General features: G+C 41.5%; 1 protein-coding gene across 4 annotated transcripts in view; it reads right to left on the bottom strand.

The window, feature by feature from the left end:
- The window catches only part of LOC129183373 (voltage-dependent T-type calcium channel subunit alpha-1I-like), a 279,439-nt gene that overhangs the window by 81,576 nt on the left and 170,107 nt on the right, over positions 1–27,756 (bottom strand). For all 4 annotated transcript variants that reach the window (XM_054780521.1, XM_054780519.1, XM_054780520.1 and 1 more), the window contains 6 exons: positions 20,326–20,426; positions 12,719–12,842; positions 11,397–11,465; positions 5,859–6,164; positions 5,420–5,545; positions 3,596–3,685 (listed from right to left, as the gene is read on the bottom strand). In XM_054780521.1, the coding sequence (XP_054636496.1) occupies positions 3,596–3,685; positions 5,420–5,545; positions 5,859–6,164; positions 11,397–11,465; positions 12,719–12,842; positions 20,326–20,426 (816 nt within the window). The remainder of the gene's footprint in view (positions 1–3,595; positions 3,686–5,419; positions 5,546–5,858; positions 6,165–11,396; positions 11,466–12,718; positions 12,843–20,325; positions 20,427–27,756) is intronic.

The raw sequence follows: 27,756 nt of genomic DNA, 5'->3' as shown, positions 1-27,756 counted from the left end.
AAAAGATAAAATTGAAAAAAATGGGCGTGCAAAATACTTTTAGGGTAGGACTAATCATTTGACATGGTTATAGATCAATTTGTCGTCTGATTTATAATTTTCTTTTCAACAACCTATCTTAGGAACCTACGAAATCCGTTTTATTTTTTCCCAAATTCCCTTTTTTCCGTTTAAATTTCTTACAGTTCAGTTTTTTACCTTTACACTTATTTTACCAGCATAGAGTGTGTGCTATTTGGGTTAGTGAATAAAACGCAAAAATACTTACATTTGTTGATGCAATACATGATTGGCCCATTTTGTCCAGTAACTGAGAAATGGATGTCATTCCAATGTAGTTATTAATGTAAGATATTTTAAGGACACCCTTATTTTGTTTACACAATTAGACAAATGTGACAAAGAACGCTCTTATTTTTGAAGGAATGAATGTGTTGTGTGTGTCGAGAATGGCAGTTGACGGTTGATACTCAGAGTTACAAACGTGATACGGCAACCGGATCAGCCCGATCTCGTGGTGGAAGCCGATATTATCTGATCTTAACAAATACAGCGGATCTGCAGCCGATCCCAATCCTGAAGATCGGATTGGGACATCCCTAATAATAACATAATAACCATAACAACAATCACAATAATCATAGTAATAACACGGGCCATAACCCACGAAAAGCTAAAACTCACTTCCTGTCCGCTGGCACTAAGGTCCCCCAGGGAACACGAGCGGGAGTTTTATTGAGGTCTTTAATGTTTTATTTCCTCTTATTATGTCTCCTATATTGGGTAATACAAGTGTAAAGCCATTTAAAGGCGTCATTACAATACATTGATGAGACAATAGCCACCGCAGGAAATAGGCTGTGCAGAAAGGAACTGCTAACGTGTTATTTATGTTTAAAATGCCTTATTTCCTCTCTTTATATCTACTATATTGGGTAATAGGAGTGTAAAAGTGATTATGTGGGTGTTATTTCATGTCTAGAGGGCTTTAATAATGGTAAAAAACATATTTAGAAGATCATAAACAGGTTTTCTATGTCATAACTCCGAAAATATTTCATTTATTAATATTGAATCCTACTTCGCGGAAATTTGCTTTTATTGGAACCAATAAACCACAATAAACGAGGGACGACTGAAATATATTGTATCTACTTTTAGGTTTTTTTCCTCCCCCTAAATTAAAAATATCGTTTGATTTTTCAGTACACGGCTCTGCAATAAACGTGTCTAGTAGGGTTGTTTATGATAAACTGATGCGACTGGATGTCTGCTTTGACAATGAGATTGATAAGAATCAGCCATAAATCCTTAGATGAATGGACTGTAGAGACATGCACCGCGTATCGCAAGACTAGCAACTGGGTGACAGTTCGTCTCTTAAACGCAAGAGCCTGGTCTGCTGGTGATGACTGTCGTGCTTGCTCCATAGGTTAGCATGACCAGTGTTGCCAACTTTGCAAATTTGTTGCTAAATCTGGTGACATTGGATGTATTTTCTCAAAAGCAACAAATTTCGCAACTTTTTCTGCTGTCGTGGAGAGTTTTCTGGTATTTGGGGACTTAAAAGTGAAAGCACGTACTGATCTGCGGTTTCTGTTCTCACTGAGAGGCAGTGGGTGCTGCTGAGAGGTCCGCCCCGCCCCAAAGCAGTCACACGCGGTCAGTGTGCAGTCAGCTCCCGCAAGCGCACTGACAGCATAGTGGAGCTCGACGCATCCATGAATCACGCATGCTCGAGGCGCGATGGAGCACGCTCTGATTTACAGAGCAGGATCTTAAACGTAAATGTTTCTTAATCTTCATGAAATGACTACTCATTATACTCAAGCCTCACTCGGACTCGGTAACTTAACTGACAGTGTGTCAGAACGTGTGATGGAAGAAAGTTGTGTGATGAATGAAACGAGTGGTCCTAATTACAAGATAAAAGGTGGAGGCTGCAGGCGAGTCCGGATGTAATTGTTACACAGTCTAGACTTTGAGAGGCGCTGGACAAAATAAAATATTAAAATTATTTTATTTTGATGAAGTGGTTAATTTTAAATTAACAAACCAAGAATCAAGTTTATTTGTAGTTTTAAATGTAATGAAGGTGTTTTTACTCACTTTTTTGTCTCTTCTACGAGGTTGTGCTTTTTTTCTACAGCATCTCTCATGACATCATATGTAAATAATATGCAAATTAGCTGATGCATCATCTAGCGACTTCTAGGATAGCCAATAGCTGCTTTTCTTACTGAGGAGTTGGCAACTGTGAGCTTGACTAAAGATGAGAAAATAGCATTAGTAGCAATCAATAAGGTAAACGAATCTTACCTTTATGCATTCCCATATAGTATCAGCATTTGGGACCGAATATGAGGCCAAAGAAAAAGGGTAGTAGTCTATCTGTGCAGTGTAGGAGAACGTTAGAAGGTGTGCTCAAGGACCTTCGAACAAGGTGAGACGGTCTACGCTCGCATTAAACTTGCAAAAACTGTAGGATTTGTATTTTTTCAATAAAATAATGTCCCATATTTCCAAAATGTATATCCCTTAACATAAAATTTGATGTAGTTATTTACAAATTATTGTATTTTTATTTATTTATTTATTTTTCCGTTGTGCCTGAAAGTTGGGGATCCGTGCCGTAGTGCTCGGGGATATGATGTGTTCTTTTACACATTTGAAAATACTGTAAGAAAGCCACTTTTATAGATTTGGCTTCTTTATTTTATAATGGAAGACGAATGTCTGAATCAACAAATGCAGCCGCTGATTCATATGGAATGGAATCGTACCGAATCAAATCACATTGTTTGTACACTATATCGAATCGTATCAAATCGATTTACATCCCTAGTGTCTCGTGAGTGTACCAAGGAAAATCCAGTAATATAGTGGTGGGGGGTTTCTACGGGATATACAGCGTGATTCCAATTTTATTAATAGAAAATGTCCCTGATTTGAGGATTGCATTCGGAAAAGTAATAGGTTTCACAATATCTTCTTAAAAGTGAAGTCACTGTCTGATTTCTAAAGAAGTGTGAGCCAATTATCCTAAAGCCAGGTAGCGAGTGCTTCCACATTATTCCAGCAGCAGACACAATACGCCCGGAAGATTGTGAGGAGTGTCCATGCAGGTAGTTATCACATGGAGTCATTACCAAACAACCGCCAGGATCAAGTGTCACACAAAGCACAGATGAGAGTCACACTCTCAATTGAACGCATAGATGAAAGCTAAAATTGGATTAGTCATTCATGGCGGCCGCGATGGCGCGTGCTGACACTTTTCTACCTCCAAGCCAGAGGAAGAAAAGCTCCCTGTAATGGATTACTTAATGGACTTCAAAAGCAATTTTGAGAGCGGGACGTGTTCAGTTGACTTTGAGAGTGTGCGCCTGAGGGCATCGTATATGATGCACACTCGCAAACTTGTCTGATTTGCACATAAACACATTTAGCATCTTGGTTCATTAAGGAGCCCGTGCGTACAAACTGACCAGTCCAAGGAACTTGTGACAGATGAGGTGAAAGGTCATACTGTAGTATTAACGGTCCTCAATTTTGTATGTGTGTGTGTGTGTGTGTGTGTGTTTGTGTGTGTTACCTGCTGGTCTATCCCCACTGCATCCAGTCCATGATACATAATGTTGACCCAGCCGTCTTTGGAGGCCAGCACAAACAAGGACATCAGAGCCTTGGAAAGGGAAAAATACACTAGTTTTAAATAGCAACACAATTACACTGTGTAGACAAAAGTATTAGGACACAGCCCAATCAATGAGTCGGTGACAGCTTGAACTAAACTCTGAGTGGTTGCCAAATTGAAAAGTACCCTCTTACCCAAGCAAGACTTTTTTAATGATATTCTAAGAGTTATATACACTCCTGATCAAAATGTTAACACCAGGTGAAAAACTGCAAGAATTTACATTTTGTACTGTTGGATCTTAAGGAGCTAGCTTCTGCAGCCGAGGAGCGGACGACCAAGGGCCCTGCTTTCGGCTTCCACCCAGCTCAATCTGCATCCGACCCCTTTGGCTCCTCCCATGAATGGTGAGATCATTGGAGGGGGGGACTCATGTTGTCTCTTGCCCAATCGGTGCCCCATGGGTGTAGGCCCAGGCACTAGATGCTCACCATTGCGCCCCACCTCCAGGACTCTGCATCGGCCCGTTGTGGTGAAGAGGGAGCTGAGCCGAAAGGCAAAGCTCTCAATTTACCGGTCAATCTACGTTCCTACACTCACCTATGGTCATGAGCTTTGGGTAGTGCCCAAAAGGACAAGATCACGGGTACAAGCGGCCGAAATGAGTTTTCTCCGCAGGGTGGCTGGGCTCTCCCTTAGAGATAAGGTGAGAAGCACTGTCATTCGGGAGAAACTCAGAGTAGAACCGCTGCTCCTCCGCATCGAGAGGAGCCACATGTGGTGGATTGTGCATCTGGTCAGGATGCTTCCCGGATGCCCCGCTGGGGAGGTGTTCAGGGCACACCTGACCAGTAGGAGGCCTCAGGGAACACCTCCGACTCTAGCGGGAGCAGTTGGACGAAGTAGCTGGGGAGAAGGAAGTCTCGGTTTCCCTGCTTAGGTTGTCCCCGCAACCCGACCTGGGATAAGCGGTAGTAGATGGATAGATGGATGGATATTATGCGAAACAAACAAAACAAAGTAAAGTTGTAATTTTTTGGAGAAAACTTAAAAATATTTTGGGAATAATGTAAAAATACTACAGGAATAAGGCCATCAGGCTTCTCAACGAAGCACTCACACACGCCACACGCAACACACGCACACACTCATAGCACTTTTATTTATTTACTTATTTATTTATTCATTTATTTGTATTATTTATCTGTATTAATGTCTCTTCTGTTGTTGTTGCTTAATTTATTGGTATATATGTTTATGTTTCTTATGTTCTTATTCTTTCTTGTGTTTTCTTTCTTTTCTTGGGAGAATGAACAGAATAAGATTTTCATTGCATAGTATAACTGCTGTTTTACTATGCATATGACAATAAAACTCTTGAATCTTGAATAATATTATGAGAATAAAATTTGCCAAGATTATTTAAGAAAAAAATGCCAACAAAAATCGTGGAAAAAAGAGCAAAAGTGAAGTTAATACTAATAATTAGGGATGTGAATCTCTTTGTGATCGACGATTCGATTTGAATCTAGATACACAGGTTACGATACGATTCAAAAACAATTTATTATTATTTTTTATTATTTTATATTATTTTAACAATTTGATACGATTCAATTCGGAGGAGTGAAGAAGATAGTAATAATAGGCTTTTTCACCTATATCAGAATACTTCATGAAACAAATAAAACGTCTTAGCATATCTACAAAATATCAAGGTGGCAAAGTTGCATCCTGGTTCATGTGTGGAATGAAGATGGTGTGTTGTTGCCACTTAGTCACCTGTCCAAGATTGTCAAAGTTGTATTTGTGATGAACCCATCTGTGGTTGGCAGCCAGGCAGTCGGACCTGTTGGTGATGTTCTTCACATCCAGGCCCACACAGTAGTAGAACTTGCCTTTGAACAGCTGACATTTGCACACACACACACACACACACACACACACACACACACACACACACACACACACACACACACACACACACACACACACACACACAGAAACATCTCCATGAAATCAGCATCCTTTGTGTGTGTTTTTTTAGAAACAGTTCCATAATTAGCGCCGAACGCAGCTCCCGCTCACACATGAAAGACTCTGCCAACATGAGATGTTGGCAGCTTCACAAGAAAGAAGATGCCTCATTGAAGAACTGCTGCACGATTTGAACGCTGAGAAGAATAAGGTTAAGAGAACGGGCACACAGTTGGACGTTTACCTGAACTCCCAGGATTCCAAAGATGATGAAGAAGGCACAGCAGATGAGGACGATGTTGCCGATAGGCTTGAGGGAGGTAATGAGGGTCTCCACCACCAGCTTCAGGCCGGGAGCTCTGCTGATCACCCTGAGGGGGCGGAGCGTCCGCAGCAGCCGGAGAACACGGAGCACACCCAGGATCTTGGCGCCGCCCGCCATGGACACCACGATGTCAATGAGCGACACGAAGACCAGGAAGCCGTCCAGAATGTTCCAACTGCTCCTCAAGTAGGCCGTCTCTCCCAGGTAAAGGCCCATGGACACCACCTGTGGAGATGAAGAGGGGATGACGATGAAGGAGAAGTCTCATGCTCACATCATCTTTGTTATAAGAAACATTTTCTGGTCTTATTTGGCTTTTCACACAGTTGTATGATTCCTGGAAGACAAGAAAAACATCTCATATGAGCAAAGTAAGGGTTTAAATCAGGGGGGGCCAAACCTTTTCCACCGAGGGCAACATACTGACTAATGAAAGGACGCAAGGGCCATTTTGATATGATGGAAGAAGTTATATAGTGTATATTTCAAGAAAAAAATGCATCTCAGCTTTGTGATGTAGGTGAATTATTAATATCAGCTTCACTCTTTGCTCTTTTTTTCCCCATTTTTGATGTTGTTTTTTAAAATTTTCGAAATATTTCAACTTTCTTTTCAAATAATCTTTGTACAGTTTCTTCTCATAATATTCAGACTTTATTGCCATAACATTTAGACTTAATTCCCGTAATGCAACGTTTGCCCCAACCTAATTTTCCCCAAATTACAGCTTTATGTTTTAAAAAAAAAAATATTTCATAATATTACGACTTTAAAAAAACAAACATCTTTGTTCTTTAATATTTCATCTCTGTGATACTACAGTAAAATGACAGTACTTTTCGTCATAATGTTACAAGTTTATTCTTGTAAAATGCAACTTTTTAAAAATTTCTGCTGTTGTTTTTGTTTGTTGTTGTTTATTTTATTTTCTTAAGTATTTTTTTTTTTTTTTAATCATTGTGCCTGTTTCCCGTGGCCCGGTGGTTGGGGACCCCAGCCTCACAGCATGCTTGGGGATATGATGTGCTTTGTTACACATTTGAAAATACTGTAAGAATGCCACTTTTGTACAATTGGCTTCTTTATTTTAGAATGTCAGATTAATGTCTACATCAACTATTGGAACCATTGAATCATATTGCATCGAATCATATCGAATCATATCATTTGTACACTGCATCGAATCGTTCTGTCATTATAATACATCGTTTTTGAATTGTATCTGAACCTACAGTATGTATGTACATGCGTATCATCAAATCGTCTACCACAAAGACATTTCCATCCCTAGTCTTAGCCCGCACCAAGAAAAGCAAAGGACTAAGAATAAGGTTGAACGTGGTTATCCCAATGGGTGGGATGGAGAGACAAGGGTGGAAGGAAATGCCCCATAAAGACGAAGTTGGACGACAAAAGCGCGAGATGTTTGGAGAGGTGAAGCGTCTTTGACACCCGCCAGCGCTCGCTTGGTAAAAAAGTGTCATGTGGGAACACGGCGCTGCTTTCGCTCTTCAGGCAAACAAAAGAATTTGGGGAAAAAAGGAAGGATGGCAGATGGTGTCAGGATGTCTGGGGAACAGCGGCTGTTGGAAGTCTACCAAGAACCACCGAGTGCTTACAAACACAGAACCTCTGAGGTTGTGTTTGGAAACGTTGGGAAAAACATCCCTCAATTCATATTAGATAAGGCATGTTGGGTCGGTATGGCAACAGTCAGGTTGCTTGTCCCCTATGAGGCAGACAATCGCCGGTATACAAAAGGACTAAATGGAGTTAATTGTGTTTGTTGTGCTGACACACACATTAGGGAGTCTTATTAAAAGACAGACGCTCGTAAATTCTTGCCGCTTTTTCTAATACTTCTAATATTTGGCTTCAAATGAGGAAAAAAAGTGAAATACGTTCTCATTGTTTCTAATTAGAAGCCCACGTTCAAGGTCAGCTTCACAGAGATCAGGTGACACTGCTTAGATCCATCACTGCTCGAACTCTGTGTGTTTGGGCAGTGAGCGGGGCCATGGGATGAAATCGGAGATGAAGTGCATCTTCAGAGGAGGAAAGTCCAAAGCTGAATTAAGAGGACCTTTTAATTATTGCTCCTCAGAGAGAATCTCATCTCTTCTAGCCTGCAGCCAGATTAAAGAAATGTAAGAGGGGAGGGGCTCACCAGAGGGATGGAGGAGGGAGGGGAATTAAAATAAACAAACTCACCAGCCAATTATTAGGGACACTGTCCAATGAGATCCAGATGCTGCCCTCAGATAATACAGTGGATATACACGTTTCTCGGATTGTTAATATTTTAGTTCCCTTCTCTGTTGCTCTGTTCTTTTCTCTGTTTCCTCTCAAGCCAAGTACGTCCATGTCGGTGTTGCTGTTGTCTTTTTTGCTGTCTTTTCTCTCTGTCGCTCCACTCTGAAACCAATTACGTACTCGCTGGTATTGCTGCTATTTCTTGTGTCTGTCCCTTCGTTAACCAAGTATGCTCTAGCTCAGGGGTGCACACCGTGCGGCCCGGGGGCCATTTGCAGCCTGCGGCTGTTTTTTTATTGGCCCGTGGCAAATTCTAAAAATACAATTTAACAAGAAAACTATTAAAAAAACAGAAAAAAAGTCAAACTATGACGAGAAAATAGTTGTAATCTAACAAGAAGAAGTCGTAATGTGAGGAAAAATAACGTCATTTTAGTAGCATAAAGTTGAAATATTAAAGAAAAAAAAGTCGTAATATTACGAGAAACTAAAAACAACAAATAAAGTTGTAGGTTTTGGAAAATTAGGTTGCAGAAAAAGTCGTAATGTTACGAGAATAAAGTCAAAACATTATGGGAATCGAGTCGAGAGGAAAACATGCAAGAAGAAAGTTGAAATACTGTGGTTGAAAAATTAAAAAAACAACAGCAGAAATGGAAAAAGCAGCTGTAATTTTATGAGAAAATATTAAGAGAAAAAAGTGTTATTCTAATGCTTTTATGAGAATAAACAAAAAAATAATGTCATTTTAGTAGCACTGAGTTGAAATATTACAAGAAAAATATGTAAATAAGTTGTAATATTATGGGAAACAAACAAAGAAAAAAATTTTGGGGGGGAATAATGTGGGAATAAAGTCATAATATTACAAAAGGAAGAAACTTTCAGATAAAAGTTGAAATATTTGGACTCCCCCGGCCCCCAACCACACACACACACACACGCACACACACACACACACACACACACACAACAACAATAATAATAATGGGCAAAACAGAGCAAAGAGTGAAGTTGAGACTAATAACATGCTTTTTTTACCTACATGACAAAACTGAGTTGCAGTTTTTTTCTTGAACTATACAGTGGTGTGAAAAAGTGTTCCCCCTTCCCCTTCCTGATTTCTTTTTTTTGGCATGTTTGTCACACTCATATCATCAAACAAACTTAAATATTAGTCAATGACAACACAACTGAACACAAAATGCAGTTTTTAAATGGAACTTTTTATTATTAAGGGAGAAAAAATCCCTGTGTGAAAAAGTGATTGCCCCCGCCTGTCAAAACATAACTTAACTGAGATTAATTAAGATGTATCAGTGTGGAAAAGGTAATAAAGCCATTTCTAAAGCTTTGGGACTCCAGCGAACCACAGTGAGAGCCATTATCCATAAATGCCGAAAACATGGAACAGTGATGAACCTTCCCAGGAGTGGCCGGCCAACCAAAATGACCCCAAGAGTGTAGTGACGACTCATCCAAGAGGTCACAAAAGACCCCACAACAACATCCAAAGAACTGCAGGCCTCACTTGCCTCAGTTAAGGTCAGTGTTCATGACTCTACCATAAGAAAGACACTGGGCAATAATGGCCTGCATGGCAGAGTTCTAAGACCAAAACCACTGCTGAACAAAAACAACATCAAGACTTGTCTCAATTTTGCCAGAAAACATCTTGATGATCCCCAAGACCTTTGGGAAAACACTCTGTGGTCTGATGAGACAAAAGTTGAACTTTTTGGAAGGTGTGTGTCCCATTACATCTGGCGTAAAAGTAACACCGCATTTCAGAAAAACAACATCATACCAACAGTAAAATATGGTGGTGGTAGTGTGATGGTCTGTGGTTGTTTTTATGCTTCAGGACCTGGAAGACTTGCTGTGATAAATGGAACCATGAATTCTGATGTCTACCAAAAAATCCTGAAGGAGAATGTCCAACCATCTGTTGGTGACCTCAAGCTGAAACCAACCTGGGTTCTGCAGCAGGGCAATGATCCAAAACACACCAGCAAGTCCACCTCTGAATGGCTGAAGAAAAACAAAATTAAGACTTTGGAGTGGCCTAGTCAAAGTCCTGACCTGAATCCTATTGAGATGCTGTGGCATGACCTTAAAAAGGCGCTTCATGCTGGAAAACCCTCCAATGTGACTGAATGACAACAATTCTGCAAAGATGAGTGGGCCAAAATTCCTCCACAGCGCTGTAAGAGACTCATTGCAAGTTATCACAAACGCTTGATTGCAGTTGTTGCTGCTAAGGGGGGCCCAACCACTTATTAGGTTTAGGGGGCAATCACTTTTTCACACACGGCCATGTAGCTTTGGATTTAATAATATAAAAACGTTCATATAAAAAGTGCATAAAGTGTTGCGTGTAGATCTCAGTTCATCTCATTCAAGTTATGTTTAACAGGGGGAAACACTGGAAAAAGCAGAAACCAGTTGCACAGCAAAACTATTTTAGCACAACAAGTCACAAAGTTTTACAGGATAGGACAGGTTAGCGATGCCGTAGTTACATTACAAATAAAGAAGGTGTCAAAAAATGATCTCAAACGGCAACGATTAGAGGAGGATAGGCAAGCCTCAAATGAGGACATGCAAACACATACAGCAATCAAAAGGAGGCAACACGCTAAGAACTTGAATACTGCAACATATGAACTCTGCATCACCCTTATATGATGATGCCTATACCGTATAGGCCTTCATTAACTCCAGTCAGAATTAGCACCGATACGGAAAGGGGCCCTTGATAATGAATGAATAATGGATAATACCACACTTCCTGCACCGTGGATTAAAGCGACTGTGTGTGTGTGAACGTGTTTGTGTGTTTATCGATGGGAAGTCCACCAGCAGCTAAAGACCCTCTCACGAGGAGCAAGAGCCCGCTAATTAGCTTCATTATCTACTAATCAGCACAGTGATGGAGACTGGGATGGACATGAGGAAAAGTAGAAGGAATAGCGAAAGAAGGAGTTAAAAGAGGTGATGGACGAGGAGGAAAAGGAGACATAATAATGTGGTGCATGGAGGAAGTGACTTTAAAAAATGGTGAGGAGATAATAGATATCAGTGGGGTGATGAAGATGACAGCCAGGGAGCAGAGATCCGACATCCTGGAAGAGCCCACCCCTCCCCCGACTCTTGAAAAGACACGAGCAGGAGTTACCATCGGGGAGATGAGAATGTTTTTACCTTGACAGTCATCTCGGTGACAAAGATGGCGGTGAAGATGTAGTTGGAAAGGGTGAGCAGCAGCCTTTCCTGCAAGAAACGGGAGGAAATGGAACAGGAAGTCAATGAAGCACTGCAGGAAGCTGAAATCTGGGATGTGTTTATTACATGCTTCTTATGATATGAAGACTCTTTAACATTAGTTATGTCACATCTTATATGCCCTATTGAGCCAAGTAAGTACTAACTGGCGATGTTGCTTTTTGTTGTCATATTTATCGCTGTCCGTCCCCTCTTAAGTCAAGTAAGAACTAGCCGATATTATTGTTGCTGATTTTTTTCTTATTTTTATTACTCTGCTCTCTGTCCGTCCCCTCTTAAACCAAATATGTACTAACTGGTGATGTTGCTTTTTGTTGTCATATTTATCGCTGTCCGTCCCCTCTTAAGTCAAGTAAGTACAAGCCGATATTATTGTTGCTGATTTTTTTCTGATCTTTACTTTATTGCTCTGCTCTCTGTCCATCCCCTCTTAAGCCAAATACGTACTAGCCGGCGATGTTGCTTTTTGTTCTCATATTTATCGCTCTCTGTCCCCTCTTAAGCCAAGTAAGAACTAGTCGATATTGTTGCTGATTTTTTTCTGATCTTTATTACTCTGCTCTCTGTCAGTCCCCTCTTAAGCCAAATATGTACTAACTGGTGATGTTGCTTTTTGCTGTCATATTTATTGCTGTCTGTCCCCTCTTAAGCCAAATGCATACTTTTGTTCTCATCTTTACCTTATTGCTCTGTTCTCTGTCCGTCCCCTCTGATGCCAAATAAGTACTAGCTGTTGATGTTGCTTTTTGCTCTCATATTTATTGCTGTCTGTCCCCTCTTAAGCCAAATGCATACTTTTGTTCTCATCTTTACCTTATTGCTCTGTTCTCTGTCCGTCCCCTCTGATGCCAAATAAGTACTAGCTGCTGATGTTGCTTTTTGTTCTCATCTTTATTGCTCTGCTCTCTGTCCATCCCCTCTTTAGCTAAGTACTAGGTGATGTTGCTTTTTGTTGTCATTATTTATTGTTTTCTGTCCCCTCTTAAACCAAGTAAGTACTAGCTGAGATTGTTGTTACTTTTTGTTGCTATCTTTATTTTATTGATCTGTGAGGGCTAAAGTTGAACCTGGAACAGATTCATTCTATTTCCATGATGTCTTATGAGGAAAATGTATTCATAATGAAATGTCAAACAGCCTGTTGTTTGAGTTCGGAGACGTGACAAAGACATCCAGGTGGAAAGCACATGATACATTCAGGGAATGGGTGTACTGTAGTAGTAGAGAGTAAACGTTGGTACCAGGCTGCCCTGAAGGATCCTGGGCCTCTCCAGAGCCACCGTGATGCAGTTGAGGAAGATGAAGACCAAGACCACGTAGTCAAAGAGCTTGTGAGCGATGATAGACTGGCACAGCAGCCTGAACCTGGTGGAGGAAAAACACCCAAGATTTCTTCCTTTAATAACATCCGGCCAACGCTTCTCCGACTCTGCTTGGGGGAATATTTTTGGAAGTATGGCGTCACTTTACTATCAAAAGTAAGAGGGAGTAAATTACATAAAAACGAGCATATACATTTAAACTGAAGAGGTAAAAATAATATTGTGGGGAGTAAAATTACTATTGTGGACACATAAAAAAGTGAGAGGTCGCACACAATAAAAATGCTCGCTCACTTTTGCTAAATCACCTCTCATTTTCTCATTTCCACGCTCGCTTCTGTTCTGTGAGTTCTATTTTCTGCTCGCTCTCAGTTTTACGTTCTCCTCACTCTCGATTCATTGCTGAGCTACACTTGCTTCCGACTTTACTGAGAATGACGTCACGGATGAAGACTCGACGAGACGATCAACGATCGCTGCCGGGGTCGGTTTGTATTAAATTTGAACTTTCTTTGGTTTGGTTTGGTTTGGTTTAGTTTATTTGAACATGAAGGTTCCAATGGAATACATCTCATGAATCATCCTTTCACAGTTCCACATGTTCAAAAGGAGTAGGAAGAAGCAAAGCTTATTTAATCCTACCCCCCATCTATTCCACATCTATTCCACATCTAGTACAGTACATATTATTCACTTCCTGCTTTGCATAATATATTTTTTTTATAATAATCAGTGTAATAATAAATAATAACAATAAAAAAATCCGTTCCATAATTTAATTCCACATACAGAAATGCTGTGGCTTTTCAGCGTAGTTCTCGCGTATAAATGTTTTAGGTTTAATTTTCCTCTAAGATCATATTTCTCCTCTCTGATAGAAAAATACTGTATGAGGTTTTTGGGTAACAAGTTATTATTAACTTTATGCATTATTCTAGCGGTTTGAAAGTCTACTAAATCTGCAAATTTTAATATCTGTGATTTAAAAAATAAAGGGTTTGTATGTTCTCCATACGCGGCATATCTCCACACAATACGTTAGATATGCTAATACCAAGGAACAGTAAAGAGTGTGGAGGGATTTTTGATCAAGAACATGTTTTTCTTTGTTCAATACTGAAGTATTTCTCGCCATCTTTTGTTGTATATATTCTTTAAAATTAGATCAACTATTTAGTGTCAAAACACATGGCACTGGAAAGTTAACCATGGATAGATCTCTATTTCTCAAAAGTAAGCTATATTTCATAAACTATTTGGAGTCATCCAAAGTGGTGCTCCCTTTATGAATATATTTTGAGGTGAGTTATTTGCTCTAAAATGAAAGCATACATAACTGTCTTGAAAGATGCTTTCCCTGGGAAAAGGAACTTGAGCATTTAAACTGTCTTTTTTCCGAAGTCTGGTGTACCAGAAAAATACGTTGACAGTGTATGAATCACAGATGAGTACTGTCATACTATTACTTCAAAGCTGTTGTCTTCATCTCATTGGACACCTTGCTTTTCTCTTAATACAGAGCAAAAGCAGACGAAGGAGTGGAAAAGGGGGGAATAGCCTGCTGCATGTTCAGCGTGCGAGATACAGGACGAGGCAGCTTGGTGCCAGGAAAGGGTATTCATAAGCAGAGGTGTGTTTTCCTGTCTGTGCAGTGTTGTCATTGTAAACAAAAACCTGAATCGAGCATTTGTGGAGAGATGTGTGGAAGGACTGTGAGTCAAGTATACTACAAAGTTCTTTCTATATGAGCTGGAAGAAGATGGACTACTTGACATCTCCAATACGCTCCACATGTTTTGCTCCACTGTGTCTTCCTCCCTTCCGCCTCAAGCACGATATGGCAAAATTCTCTGACGATTGGGAGAACCGCCAAATACACACCGAGGAAGATTTATCACCAAACCCGCTGTGGGTCATGGTCATATGAAACCCCCCACCAATGAGCCAGACAATCTTGAACAGGTACAAATGCAATACTTTTTTTAAAATTGAGCATTAAACCCAATTTTCTAAAAGCTTGTGCTTACAGTATGAATTGTGTTGTTGAATGTTTTTACAGCTTGTTGAGGACAATAACTGGGAAGATGTGGAGATTCCACAGGAGTCACACTTTGGAATTGAAGTCCCAGAGATTTCCTCTCCATTCAGTCCTGAAGAAATGGACCATCCAGCCAAGAGGACAATCACAGTGCTATTTCAAAGATGTGTATTTGAATGTTGTACAGGATGTGCATCACTTTACGACGTAAAGGAGAGATTTTCCACTGTTGCTTGCTGTTTGCACTAATGCCTCAGCAGTGTAGCCCTCTGATTCTGGAGTAATCACAGTTAGGGTCCACTTCCATCTGGTAATACAGTAGTATGACAGCCAAGTAATGTCACTAAAATTAAAACGTATTTAAAATCTCCAAACCATACAATACCCATTGTTTTACACAGCAGCCAGCCTCCATCCAAGCATAGCATTTTGGGGAACTGCAGACACAGCATTTCAGCACCACCCTCAGTATGAGTGATGTCACTCATGGGTAAACTTTTTTTTTGCTTCAACCTTTATGTCCAAATCCACGACAATGCACCTTCCGTGGCTTTCTGTTATCCAAAAGATTGTTCTACTTCAAGTAAAAACTTATATGTCCAAATGTTGATTGATGACTGATGAAAAAAAATACATAAATATAAGCAGTCAATCAAATTTATAGCAACTTAGAAACTTTTGTGCAAAATGACTGTAATTCGAGCCGGGGCGTTTAGTTAGCTCAAGTGCGAAGAGGACGGAGCGTTAATTGGAAGCAGGCAATACTTATTTCCTAAACGTAAAAACTCATTAAATATACTGTCACAAGTTCATTGTTTAACTTTAAGAACGACTTGCACTGCACGAGGAAGAAGATGAAGAAGAAGAAGATGTAGCTCTCTTTGGCCACACGCTCATTTACTTACAAGCATATTGCACAACACAGCAGCAACAGAAGAGCCGATTGTGAACACCAGTGCAACAAAACACGTTTAAAGCGCATGCGGCGTGAGATAAAGATAATGATAATAATGATACTCAAATGAAGCTACTGACAGCTTGTGGGGTTAAAGACAAAAACACTTCATCTCAAGGTTGCCTACAGCCACAGCCGTCAATGCCAATGTGTTTTGACCCAACGCTAATGAGAGATCCCAGCAGTCTGTAGTTGCTTCACGGCAACTATTCGAGACTTGACAAGTCTATACTAATACTATAATTAAATCATAATAACTAAATGAAGCAATTTCTGTAAAAATTGCGTGTGAATGCTGAAATGCTGAAGCTGAAATACCCTAGAAATTAAAAATAAAATGCACATAACATAAAATACAAAAAATAAAACTACTAAAATATAATAACAATAACACTAATATCCATCCATCTATTTTCCTTATCCTCACTAGGGTCGTGGGCGTATGCTGGAGCCTATCCCAGCTGACAGTGGGTGAGAGGCAGGGTACACCCTGGACTGGTCGCCAGCCAGTTGCAGGGCACATACAGACAAACAATAATAGTAATAATCTTGGGAAAAATATCTATCCACTGACCGAGTATCGAACCAGCAACCATCAGATCGGGAGATGACCACTACACAACCTGAGCCATGCCCCTGCGCACAGAACACGCAGAATGTTACATGTCATGTTAAATGTAAAATTTATTTCCACCAGTAGGGGGCAACATTGAAATTGTCCCTTCATTGCCAATGGGAAAAATGTCACAGACAATATCGAATGATGGAAAAGATGGTCATTTTTTTTAGAAAAGCCCGGTGTGAAGTGGTTGACAAATGTGGGAGTAGTTAGCAGACAAATAAACGGCGGGATTTGAAATGTTGGGATGTAAAAAGGGAGAATGATTGTTGAAATCTATAAATATTTGGAATGATTACACGGGGAGTGAGGATCGAACCAGCAACTGGCGGGTTGGGAAACAACCACTGTACCTCTGCCTGGAATAAGCAGTACTGTGATGAAAAATGAAAAATGATTTTCCACCAATAGGGGGCACCAAATACATTGTCCATTCACTTTCAATGGGAAAATTGTCACGGAAATGTGGAAATTACAGTAAATGTGGGAGGGTTTAGAAAAGTCCCAATAGATAGCCATTAGGGATGCTCCGATAGATCGGCCGCCGATCAGTATCGTCCGATTTCCGTGAAAAATCACGAGATTGGCATATGCCGATACTTGCCTTTCAAAAGCCGATCAGCTGTGGCTAGCACTTTGCAGCCCACAGCGATCCTTTTCGAGCAGTGTAGTGTCTTGCCCAGGCTAACATCTTGGGCATTGTCGTCCTGCCACTTTCCCTCACCCGTATGGGTGAGTGGCTAAGCTCATAGACCGAAAAATAATTGAATTCATCGGACAAGATGGCCAGGTACTGGCCAGTTGCAGGGGTGCAGCCAGGAATTCTGGGTCCCATGGAAAAAAAAATCTTGTTAGCCCCCCCATTAATTAATTACTAATGCAACAGTTAGCAGACAAAAAATAAAAACAAATAAAATAGAGGACTAAATAGGTGAAAATTGGTGTTTAATTTTTCTCCTACACCAAACAAAAGACATTTTGGACAAAAGGCCTGATTCACCTTTCTAAGGTGAAAAATTAAGAATGAAGTGATTTAGTCCAACATTTCATTGATTCATTTATTGATGAAAAGCTGCTTCCCAATACTTCGTTCCACAAGTTGTACTTTTTCTCTGTGTTTTGGGCTAGGTTGTCCTTGCCTCATGTTTCTGGCATTTAACACCTTGTGGCATGGACACTATGCAGGAGTCCGGGTTGGGGGTGGCAGTTGTGGGGGGTGTAGGTGGGGCTGCTTAAAATGCATAGACACATGCAAATTGTCACCAGGGGCAGCACAATGCAGGCTATGCTTTGTTCACAGCGCTTGGAAGTCAACGAGTCACGGCCTGACAGGCGTAGGCGCTATCTGTGAGCACACCTGGAGTCTGGTTGCCAGTGCGCCACCAATAAAACCCTTCCCGTGCACCTGTTTCCAGGATATAATTACTTCAAGGTGCTCTGGTGAGCGCCACAGCTAAAGCTAAAAATAAAAAAAACGCAGGAAGTCACAGGCAGAAGAGACCTTAGCGATAGCTGCATCTGCTCGCAGGGGGAGCTAATCAGTGAACTAATCGGAATGCTTTCCCTCCAGACTTGGCACATTTGTCCCCATGGTATCGACCGCAGCCAGAGGCGCTGCCGGCACCGATACGTCTCCTACATCTACCTCTGATGTCAGCTTATGTGCTTATAAATAAATGCCGTAAACGAGCCACATCCCTCCACAGATAGTAATGTGTACAACACACACACACACACACCACCATCACACAGCTAGCTTGACAGATGGCACCTGCCAAGCCAGCCAAAACCCAGCCCAGGGGCCCGGCTTCCCTTAAGTGGCCATCGGCACGCAGGGATGACTGAGTGATCGTGCGTTGGTTACCTTCAGGGGTGTTCCCGGCGGCCATGATTTGAAGACTTGTGGGGGGAAAAAAAACCATACATGATAGCGCAGACAATCTCTGGAGCACTAACAGTCTGCGGATGGGAAGACATTCTTTGGAGGGAAGCAAAACCAAGCAAACATGGCTTAAACAAGCTATTTGTGGAGGCACTTTTCTCTGCAGGAGACTCTTTATGCGGCGACATGGCGCTCCTCATTGCCAGGATAATGTTTGTTTTCAAGGCCATGGTCTCGCTTGTCAAGACCACTTTCTTCATCCATCCATCTATCGATCCATTTTCTGTACCTCCAGCTTATCCCTGCTGACAGACATCAGACCAGGGGTGGCCAAACTTTTCCCAGCGAGGGCTTCAGAGTGAAAAATGAAAGGATGCAACTTTGCCACTTTGTTATTTTGTAAAGCAACACGTGTAGATATGCTAAGAAGTTATATATAGTTCAAAATAAAACTCAATCTCAGCTTCATCACATAGGTGAAAAAGCCCATTATTAGTATCAACTTCAATCTCTGCTCTTTTAATCCCATTTTTGCTGTTGTTGTTTTGTGTTTTTTTCAAATATTTCAACTTTCTTCTGAAAAAATCTTTGTATTATTTCCTTTCGTTATTCTTTGACGTTATTCCCATAATATTATATATTTTTCCCAAACAATTTTTTTTACTTTTGGTTGATGTTGGTATCAATAATGAAGCGCCGCACAAGATTGATATAATGGTATTGGTTGATATTGGTCTCTCTCATAGAGAATCAGACAATTTCAGTATCGGTTATGAAGTGCTGGACGATATCTATTATGTCGGTAGCAATTGATATCTGTATCTGTAATGAAGTGCTGGACAATATCGGTATACTGCCATTGAATGACATTGGTATTGGACAATATTGCGATAATGTATCGGTTGATGTCACTGACAGTAATGAAGTGCCAGACAATATTAATAACAGTACCAGTTGATATTGGTATCGGTAATGAAGTACTGGATTGTTATGTAGGCATCACTTGACATTATTATCAGTAACTATGTACGGACGATATTGGTATCGTATGGGTATCGGCAATGAAGGCTCAGAAATCGGTATAACGGTATTGGTTGGTATCGGCCTCGGTAATGAAACGTCAGACAATATCGGTATCGGTAATGAAGTGTCAGACAATATGGGTATATTGCTATCGAATGATATCAATATTGGACAATATCGCCATAACATATGGGTTGATGTCAGTATCCGTAATGAAGTGCCTGACAACATCGCTATAAGAGTCTGTTTGAGTTTGTTTGACAGTCTACGGCTGGAAAATCAGCATGTCACACGATCACCATCCGTGCGTTTCTTGCGTGTTTTGCACGTAGACGTAGGAGACCGTACGACGGGTCGTGACCTCGGCGTTACAGATACGGTAGAAGCACTGTCATCCGCAAGAAATTCGGAGTAGAACCGCTGCTCCTCCGCATTGAGAGGAACCAGATGAGGTGGCTCGGGCATCTGGTCAGGATGCCTCCCGGACACCTCCCTGGGGAATGTGTTCAGGGCACGTCCGACCGGTAGTAGACCTCGGGAAGACCCAGGACACATTGGAGAGACTATGTCTCCCAACTGGATCCGCCAGGAGTTGGACAAAGAAGAAGGAAGTCTGGGCTTCCCTGCTAAGCGGAAGAAGATGGATGTGCTGCTTTTCCATGACGTGACATGGAGGTGGAAGGTATGCTTGGTAGGGGGCATCAAATACTGTAAAGCGCCCATTCATTTTCAATGGGAAAATTGTCACAGAAAATATGAAATTCGAGATAGCCCCGATCGCTGTCCTGATAGCGGTACTGGGTGACTGCTGAGACATCATTAGACTCATTAGACATTGTGAAATGCTCAGAAAGCAGAGAAACATCCACTGGCCCCATCCAGGCCGCGATTGCTGATAAACACGGTATCTTTGAACACGTGAAAGGATCTGCTCCGATAAAACCGACAGTCAATTACACCTAATTTTCCCGCCTAAAACAGGTTTGTGATGTGAAAGAAAGCAACTCACTTGTTTTGGGGGGAGAAGAGGTAGACCGACCAGTCCTCTCTGCTTTCACACCAGTCGGGTTTGTACACCTCGAACATCTTCTGCACTCGGAAGCAAACGCTCTGCAAAGGAAAGACGGAGACTTTAAATGGGTCGGGTTTACAGCCTGCAGTTAGTAGACGCTACAGTGTAAAATAGCATTAACTAATGTTTAACATCAAACACACTGCTCCCCCGTCGGCACTGCGGAATATTTGAGTGTCTTAATTATCTTTAGGGAAATAAAAAGGTAGGCCTGAGGACACTATTTTACTCTTGGAGATCACCATTAAGGCCGGCTGTGTTTATTTTTTTGATAGCTGTGTCCACTTCAGCGCTTGGAAAAAAATATAGCTCTTGTCCATGAAAATACATTTGCAGGCTATCAAATGCATGCCACAACAACAGGTGGCACCATTACCAACCCTCACCTAACACTAAGGTGGCCAATCAGAAGCCTGAAGACAATCACGTGTGGAAAGGACACACCAACACCAGTGGTGAATGGAGGATAGCCACAGTCTTCAGTCACAGTCAAAGGTTTGGGGACGTTCTCTCATGATATTTAGTGAGAAGCTGTGTCCAAACTTCTGACCGGTACTGTCACATTCCATGTCTGGTAGTCATTGTCACCTCCTCGTTCTGTTTTGGGCTTCCTCCCCAGATGCCTGACTTGCGGTTAGAGGCCGGACAACTGGACGCACCTGCGGCTCATGGGCTGCAGCTGGGAGATGCTGGTTCGTTCCTTTGTGTCATGTGAGTGTTATTGGGCTGCTTAACTTGGCATTGTTTGTAATTGTACATGTTCATATTGTTTAAACCACACACATAACCCTTGGACACACTCACCTCTTTGGACAAAATCCACTCCTTTGGACAAACCCAAGCCTATCCGGACTAAGCCGCATATACAGTACAGGTACATTCCTAAAAGAGCCCATCCACCTGCATATAAAGATGATTAAATGATTTCCATGGTGGACGTTTTACAGGATTGTCTGGATTGCTTTTCTTCCTCAAACTTCTCGTCCTGTTTCCTACGGTCGAGTTTTATTCCTTCATGCCTTTTTCCCATCATGGTATGATCCATGTTTTGGACTCATAGTAATCCCTCTTTTATCACGTTTAGTTAGTTCCAGACCCGACCGTGAGTCGCTAAAAGGATTCCTATGGAAGGCCGTTTCCGCTGGTGAAAGAAAAAAAATATCCTACTGGTAAGTCATAATTTTGAGAAAAAAGTTATCATTATGAGATAAAATTTTAAATTATGAGATAAAAAGTCATAATTATGAGATAAAAAGTAATTATTATGAGATAACAGTTGAAATTATGAGAAAAAAGTCATAATTGTGAGATAAAGAGTTATTATTTTGAGATAAAAGTTGAAATTATGAGATAAAGAGTCATAATTATGAAATAAAGTCATAATTTTGAGCTAAAAAGATGAACACTTTGAGGTAAGAAAATCATAATTATGAGATCAAAAGTCTAAATTCTGAAATAGGAAAGTCATAATTATTAGATAACAAAATCATAATTATGAGATAAAATGTCACAATTATGAGATAAAAAGTCATAATGAGATAAAATGTTGAAATTATGAGACAAAGTCATAATTATGAGATTAAAAAGTCACAATTATGAGATAAAAACTCATATTTATGAGATAAAATGTTGAAATTATGAGATAAAGTCCTAATTATGAGATTAAAAAGTCACAATTATGAGATAAAAACTTATATTTATGAGATAAAAAGTCATAATTATCTGATAAGTCATAATTACGAGATAACAAAGTCATAATTATGAGATAAAACGTCACAGTCATGAGATAAAAAGTCATAATTATAAAATGTTGAAATTATGAGATTAAAAAGTCATAATTATGAGATAAGAAAATCATTATGAGATACAAAGTCAAAATTCTGAAATAGGAAAGTCATAATTATCAGGTAAAGTCCTAATTATGAGATAAGAAAGTTATAATTACGAGATAAGAAAGTCACAATTATGAGATAAAAAGTCGCATTTATGAGAGATTTTCCTTTATAAATCACTGGTTGTTCAGATCAGCAATTTCAGTTAAATATATCATATAGCAGACGAACACGGTGATATATGAGAAGTGAAATGATTTACAGAAAGTGTGCAATAATTATTTAATAATAATTATTCCAGCCAACAATATTGACTCCCACGTTAGTATTAGAATAGTTCCTTGTTCTTATTCTTTATTTACTTGTACTTCTTGTTCTGTACAGTACTTCCTGTGGTGGAAATTGTCTCATCAATGTAACGTTACTGACACCTAGTGACCAGTGCAGAATACTACATATCATCACAACGTCTTTGAATGCGTCTTCTGAATGTCTTATATTTGGATTTTACTTCATTTAGCCATTTTTATGCTTCGAAATACGTACAATTTTCTTAAACGGTCATATGTTTTGACTAAAAACAAGTCGTATTCAACCACGAAATAGCATAATTTATTAATTGATATATTTTTGAAAAACTGTGATGGAGTGAAGCCGCAAAATTCAAAGCGCAAAGTGGCAAGGGATTACTTGTATTTAGCTCTGCAGGCGTCTCCCTCGTTCAGCCCAGGTCATAAATAAGAGTTGAGCAGCGCGAACGGACGACCTAGAAGCCCGAGCTGTCAACTCATCGTGCGGCGCAGGTCCTGAAGGTAACGGGAAGTGAGGATTAGCAATGTTCTTTCGTTCAGCCACACCAGCCGGTATCCGTTACACTTCATTTTCATGGTGCTTTTAGTTGTCCAGACTTGCACCATCGCCCTGAATTTGCGTTCCCTGTGCCGGGTGTCGGGTTCTGCCTACACAGAATGTAACAAGTACTGTCAATAAAATAAGGTTCATTCATAAAACCCCAAAACAAAATTGAAAAAAATCACTGAAATTCATTGAGCTTTTCAATGAATTTATCCTATAAATTAAAATTAAATACTATTTAATGAAAAAAAACTTTAAAATAAGGTTAATGCAAAAAAAACCACAAAACACAAATAAATAAAAGTTCATTACACTTCATTGAACATTAAATGTAATAAATGTATCTTATTAATTAAAATGAATTACAATAAAATTTTAAAAAAATGTATATTTAAACATTCTTGCCCAAAAACAAATAACATTAAATTCATTAAAATGTGTTGAACTTTGAAATAAATGTATCCTATTAATTAAACAAAATTATTTAATTTAAAACATGTATATAAAATTCTGTTAATCCAACCCCCCCACAGAAGAAATAACAAAAATGTCAGTAACATTGATTGACTTTTCAATGAATGTAGCTCATTAAATAAAAAAAGAAAAACAAATAAAAAAATTATTCAAGTTAATTGAACCTTTTCAATACATTTATCTTATTAATTTAAATACATTATTTAATTAAAAAATATAAAATTAGGCTAATGCACAAAACATAACAACTAATGAGAAATTCATAGAACAATGTAAACACATTTATATTATTATCCATCCATCCATCTTCTACCGCTTATCCGAGATCGGGTCGCGGGAGCAACAGCCTAAGCAGGGAGGCCCAGATTTTCCTCTCCCCGGCCACTTCGTCCAGCTCCTCCCGGCGGATCCCGAGGCGTTCCCAGGCCAGTTGGGAAACATAGTCTCTCCAACGTGTCCTGGGTCTTCCCCAAGGCCTTCTACCGGTCGGACTTGCCCTGAACACCTCCCCAGGGAGGCGTCCGGGAGGCATCCTGACCAGATGCCCAAGCCACCTCATCTGGCTCCTCTCAATGCGGAGGAGCAGCGGTTCTACTCCGAGTCTCTCCCGGATGACAGTGCTTCTCACCCTATCTCTAAGGGAGAGCCCAGCCACCCTACGGAGAAAACTCATTTCGGCCGCTTGTACCCGCGATCTTGTCCTTTCGGTCATTACCCAAAGCTCATGACCATAGGTGAGGGTAGGAACGTAGATCGACCAGTAAATTGAGAGCTTCGCCTTTTGGCTTAGCTCTCTCTTCACCACAACAGACCGATGTAGAGTCTGCATCACTGCAGACGCCGCACCAATTCGCTTATCGATCTCGCGTTCCATCCTTCCCTCACTCGTGAATAAGACCCCAAGGTACCTAAACTCCTCCACTTGGGGCAGGATCTCATCCCCGACCTGGAGATGGCATTCCACCCTTTTCCGGGCGAGAACCATGGACTCGGACTTGGAGGTGCTGATTCTCATCCCGGCCGCTTCGCACTCGGCTGCGAACCGATCCAGTGAAAGTTGAAGTTCACGGCTTGATGAAGCCAGCAGGACCACATCATCTGCAAAAAGCAGAGACTCAATCCTGCAGCCACCAAACCGGAACCCCTCAACGCCCTGGCTGTGCCTAGAAATTTTGTCCATAAAAATAATGAACAGAATTGGTGACAAAGGGCAGCCCTGGCGGAGTCCAACCTTCACTGGAAACGGGTCCGACTTACTGCCGGCAATGCGAACCAAACTCTGACACCGGTCATACAGGGAACGAACAGCTTGAATTAGCTGGTCCGATACCCCATACTCCCGGAGTACTCCCCACAAAATTCCTCGAGGAACACGGTCGAATGCCTTCTCCAAGTCCACAAAACACATGTAGACTGGTTGGGCAAACTCCCATGCATCCTCCAGGACCCTGCTGAGAGTGTAGAGCTGGTCCACAGTTCCACGACCAGGACGAAAACCACACTGCTCCTCCTGAATCCGAGATTCAACTATCCGGCGGATCCTCCTCTGCAGAACCCCTGAATAGACCTTACCAGGGAGGCTGAGGAGTGTGATTCCATGATAGTTGGAACACACCCTCCGGTCCCCCTTCTTAAAAAGGGGAACCACCACCCCGGTCTGCCAATCCAGAGGCACTGCCCCCGATGTCCACGCGATGCTGCAGAGTCGTGTCAACCAAGACATGCCTACAGCATCCATGGCCTTAAGGAACTCCGGGCGGATCTCATCCACCCCCGGGGCCCTGCCACCGAGGAGCTTTTTGACAACCTCAGCAACCTCAGCCCCAGAGATAGGAGAGCCCACCGTGGAGTCCCCAGGCTCTGCTTCCTCATAGGAAGACGTGTCGGTGGGATTGAGGAGGTCTTCGAAGTATTCTTTCCACCAATCCACAACATCCCGAGTTGAGGTCAGCAGCACACCATCCCCACCATACACGGTGTTGACTGTGCACTGCTTCCCCCTCCTGAGACGCCGAATGGTGGTCCAGAATCTCTTCGAAGCCGTCCGGAAGTCGTTCTCCATGGCTTCTCCGAACTCCTCCCATGTCCGAGTTTTTGCCTCAGCGACTGCCAGAGCAGCAGACCGCTTGGCCTGCCGATACCTGTCAGCTGCTTCTGGAGTCCCATGAGCCAAAAAGGCCCGATAGGACTCCTTCATCTTGACGGCATCCCTCACCACTGGTGTCCACCAACGAGTTCTGGGATTACCGCCACGACAGGCACCAACCACCTTACGGCCACAGCTCCGATCAGCTGCCTCGACAATAGAGGCACGGAACATGGCCCATTCAGACTCAATGTCCGCCACCTCCCTCGGAACATGGTCGAAGCTCTCCCGGAGGTGGGAGTTGAAACTCCTTCTGACAGGGGACTCTGCCAGTCGTTCCCAGCAGACCCTCACAATACGTTTGGGCCTGCCAGGTCTGACCGGCATCCTCCCCCACCATCGGAGCCAACTTACCACCAGGTGGTGATCAGTTGACAGCTCCGCCCCTCTCTTCACCCGAGTGTCCAAAACATATGGCCGCAAGTCCAATGATACGACCACAAAGTCAATCATGGAAGTGCGGCCTAGGGTGTCCTGGTGCCAAGTGCACATGTGGACACCCTTATGCTTGAACATTGTGTTTGTTATCGACAATCTGTGACGAGCACAGAAGTCCAATAACAAAGCACCACTCGGGTTCAGATCAGGGGGGCCGTTCCTCCCAAGCACGCCTCTCCAGGTCTCACTGTCGCTGCCAACGTGAGCATTGAAGTCCCCCAGCAGAACAAGGGAATCGCCCGAGGGAGCACTCTCCAGTACTTCCTCTAGAGACTCCAAAAAAGGTGGGTATTCTGAACTGCTGTTTGGCGCATAAGCACAAACAACAGTCAGGACCCGTCCCCCCACTCGAAGGCGGAGGGAAACTACCCTCTCGTTCACCGGGTTAAACTCCAACATGCCGGCCACAAGCCGGGGCGCAACAAGAATTGCCACCCCTGCCCGTCGCCTCTCACTGCTGGCAACGCCAGAGTGGAACAAGGTCCAACCCCTCTCAAGAGGACTGGTTCCAGAGCCCTTGCTGTGCGTTGAGGTGAGTCCGACTATATCTAGCCGGAACTTCTCAACCTCATGCACCAGCTCAGGCTCTTTCCCTACCAGAGAGGTGACATTCCATGTCCCTAGAGCTAGTTTCTGTAGCTGGGGATTGGACCGCCAAGGTCCCCGCCTTCGGCTGTCACCCAGCTCACTCTGCACCCGACCCCTTTGGCCCCTCCCATGAGTGGTGAGCTCATTGGAAGGGGGACCCATGTTGTCTCTTCGGGCTGTGCCCGGCCGGGCCCCATGGGCGTAGGCCCGGCCACCAGACGCTCGCCATCGTGCCCCTCCTCCAGGATTTATATTATTAATTAAAACAAAATATAATACATTTTTATATAAAATACAATTCATGCAAAAACAACATACAATTCATTTTAATTCATTTAAATATATTTAGCTTATTAATTCAATAAAATATTTAATAAAAACATATTTAAAATAGGTTAATGCAAAAAAAAACTAATAAAAAAAATAATGAAAAATTCATTAAAATTCATCTAATTTATATTAATTAAAATAAAATATACAGTAATTTGCCACACAGTCAGGAGATCGGGAAGATCTAGGTTTGAATCTCCATTGAGCATTTCTGTGTGGAGTTTGCATGTTCTCCCCGTGTTTGTGTGGGTTTTCTCCGGGTACTCCGGTTTCCTCCCACATTCCAAAAACATGCATGTTAGGTTAATTGGAGACTCTAAATTGTCCATAGGTATGAATGTGAGTGTGAATGCTTGTTTGTCTATATGTGCCCTGCCATTGGCTGGCCACCAGTCCAGGGTGTACCCCGCCTGTCGCCCAAAGTCAGCTGGGATAGGCTCCAGCATACCCACGACCCTAATGAGGATAAAGCGGCATAGAAGATGGATGGATGGAAAATATAATTAAATTAAAAAAATTGTATACAAAATAAAATGAATGCAAAACAATAAACAACAAAAAAATCATTAAAATTAACTGAACGTTTAAATATTTTTATATTAGCAATTAAAATGAATTATTATTGAATTAAACTAAAAAAAACAACATACAACAATAGTGTTTCTTGGTCTTAACTTAAAATGCTGAAAATTGGAACTTTGCGAT

Source organism: Dunckerocampus dactyliophorus, chromosome 6, assembly GCF_027744805.1.
Source record: "Dunckerocampus dactyliophorus isolate RoL2022-P2 chromosome 6, RoL_Ddac_1.1, whole genome shotgun sequence".
NCBI lineage: Eukaryota > Metazoa > Chordata > Actinopteri > Syngnathiformes > Syngnathidae > Dunckerocampus > Dunckerocampus dactyliophorus.
Note: the sequence above shows the minus strand (reverse complement) of the source record. Positions and strands in the feature narration are given on the sequence as shown.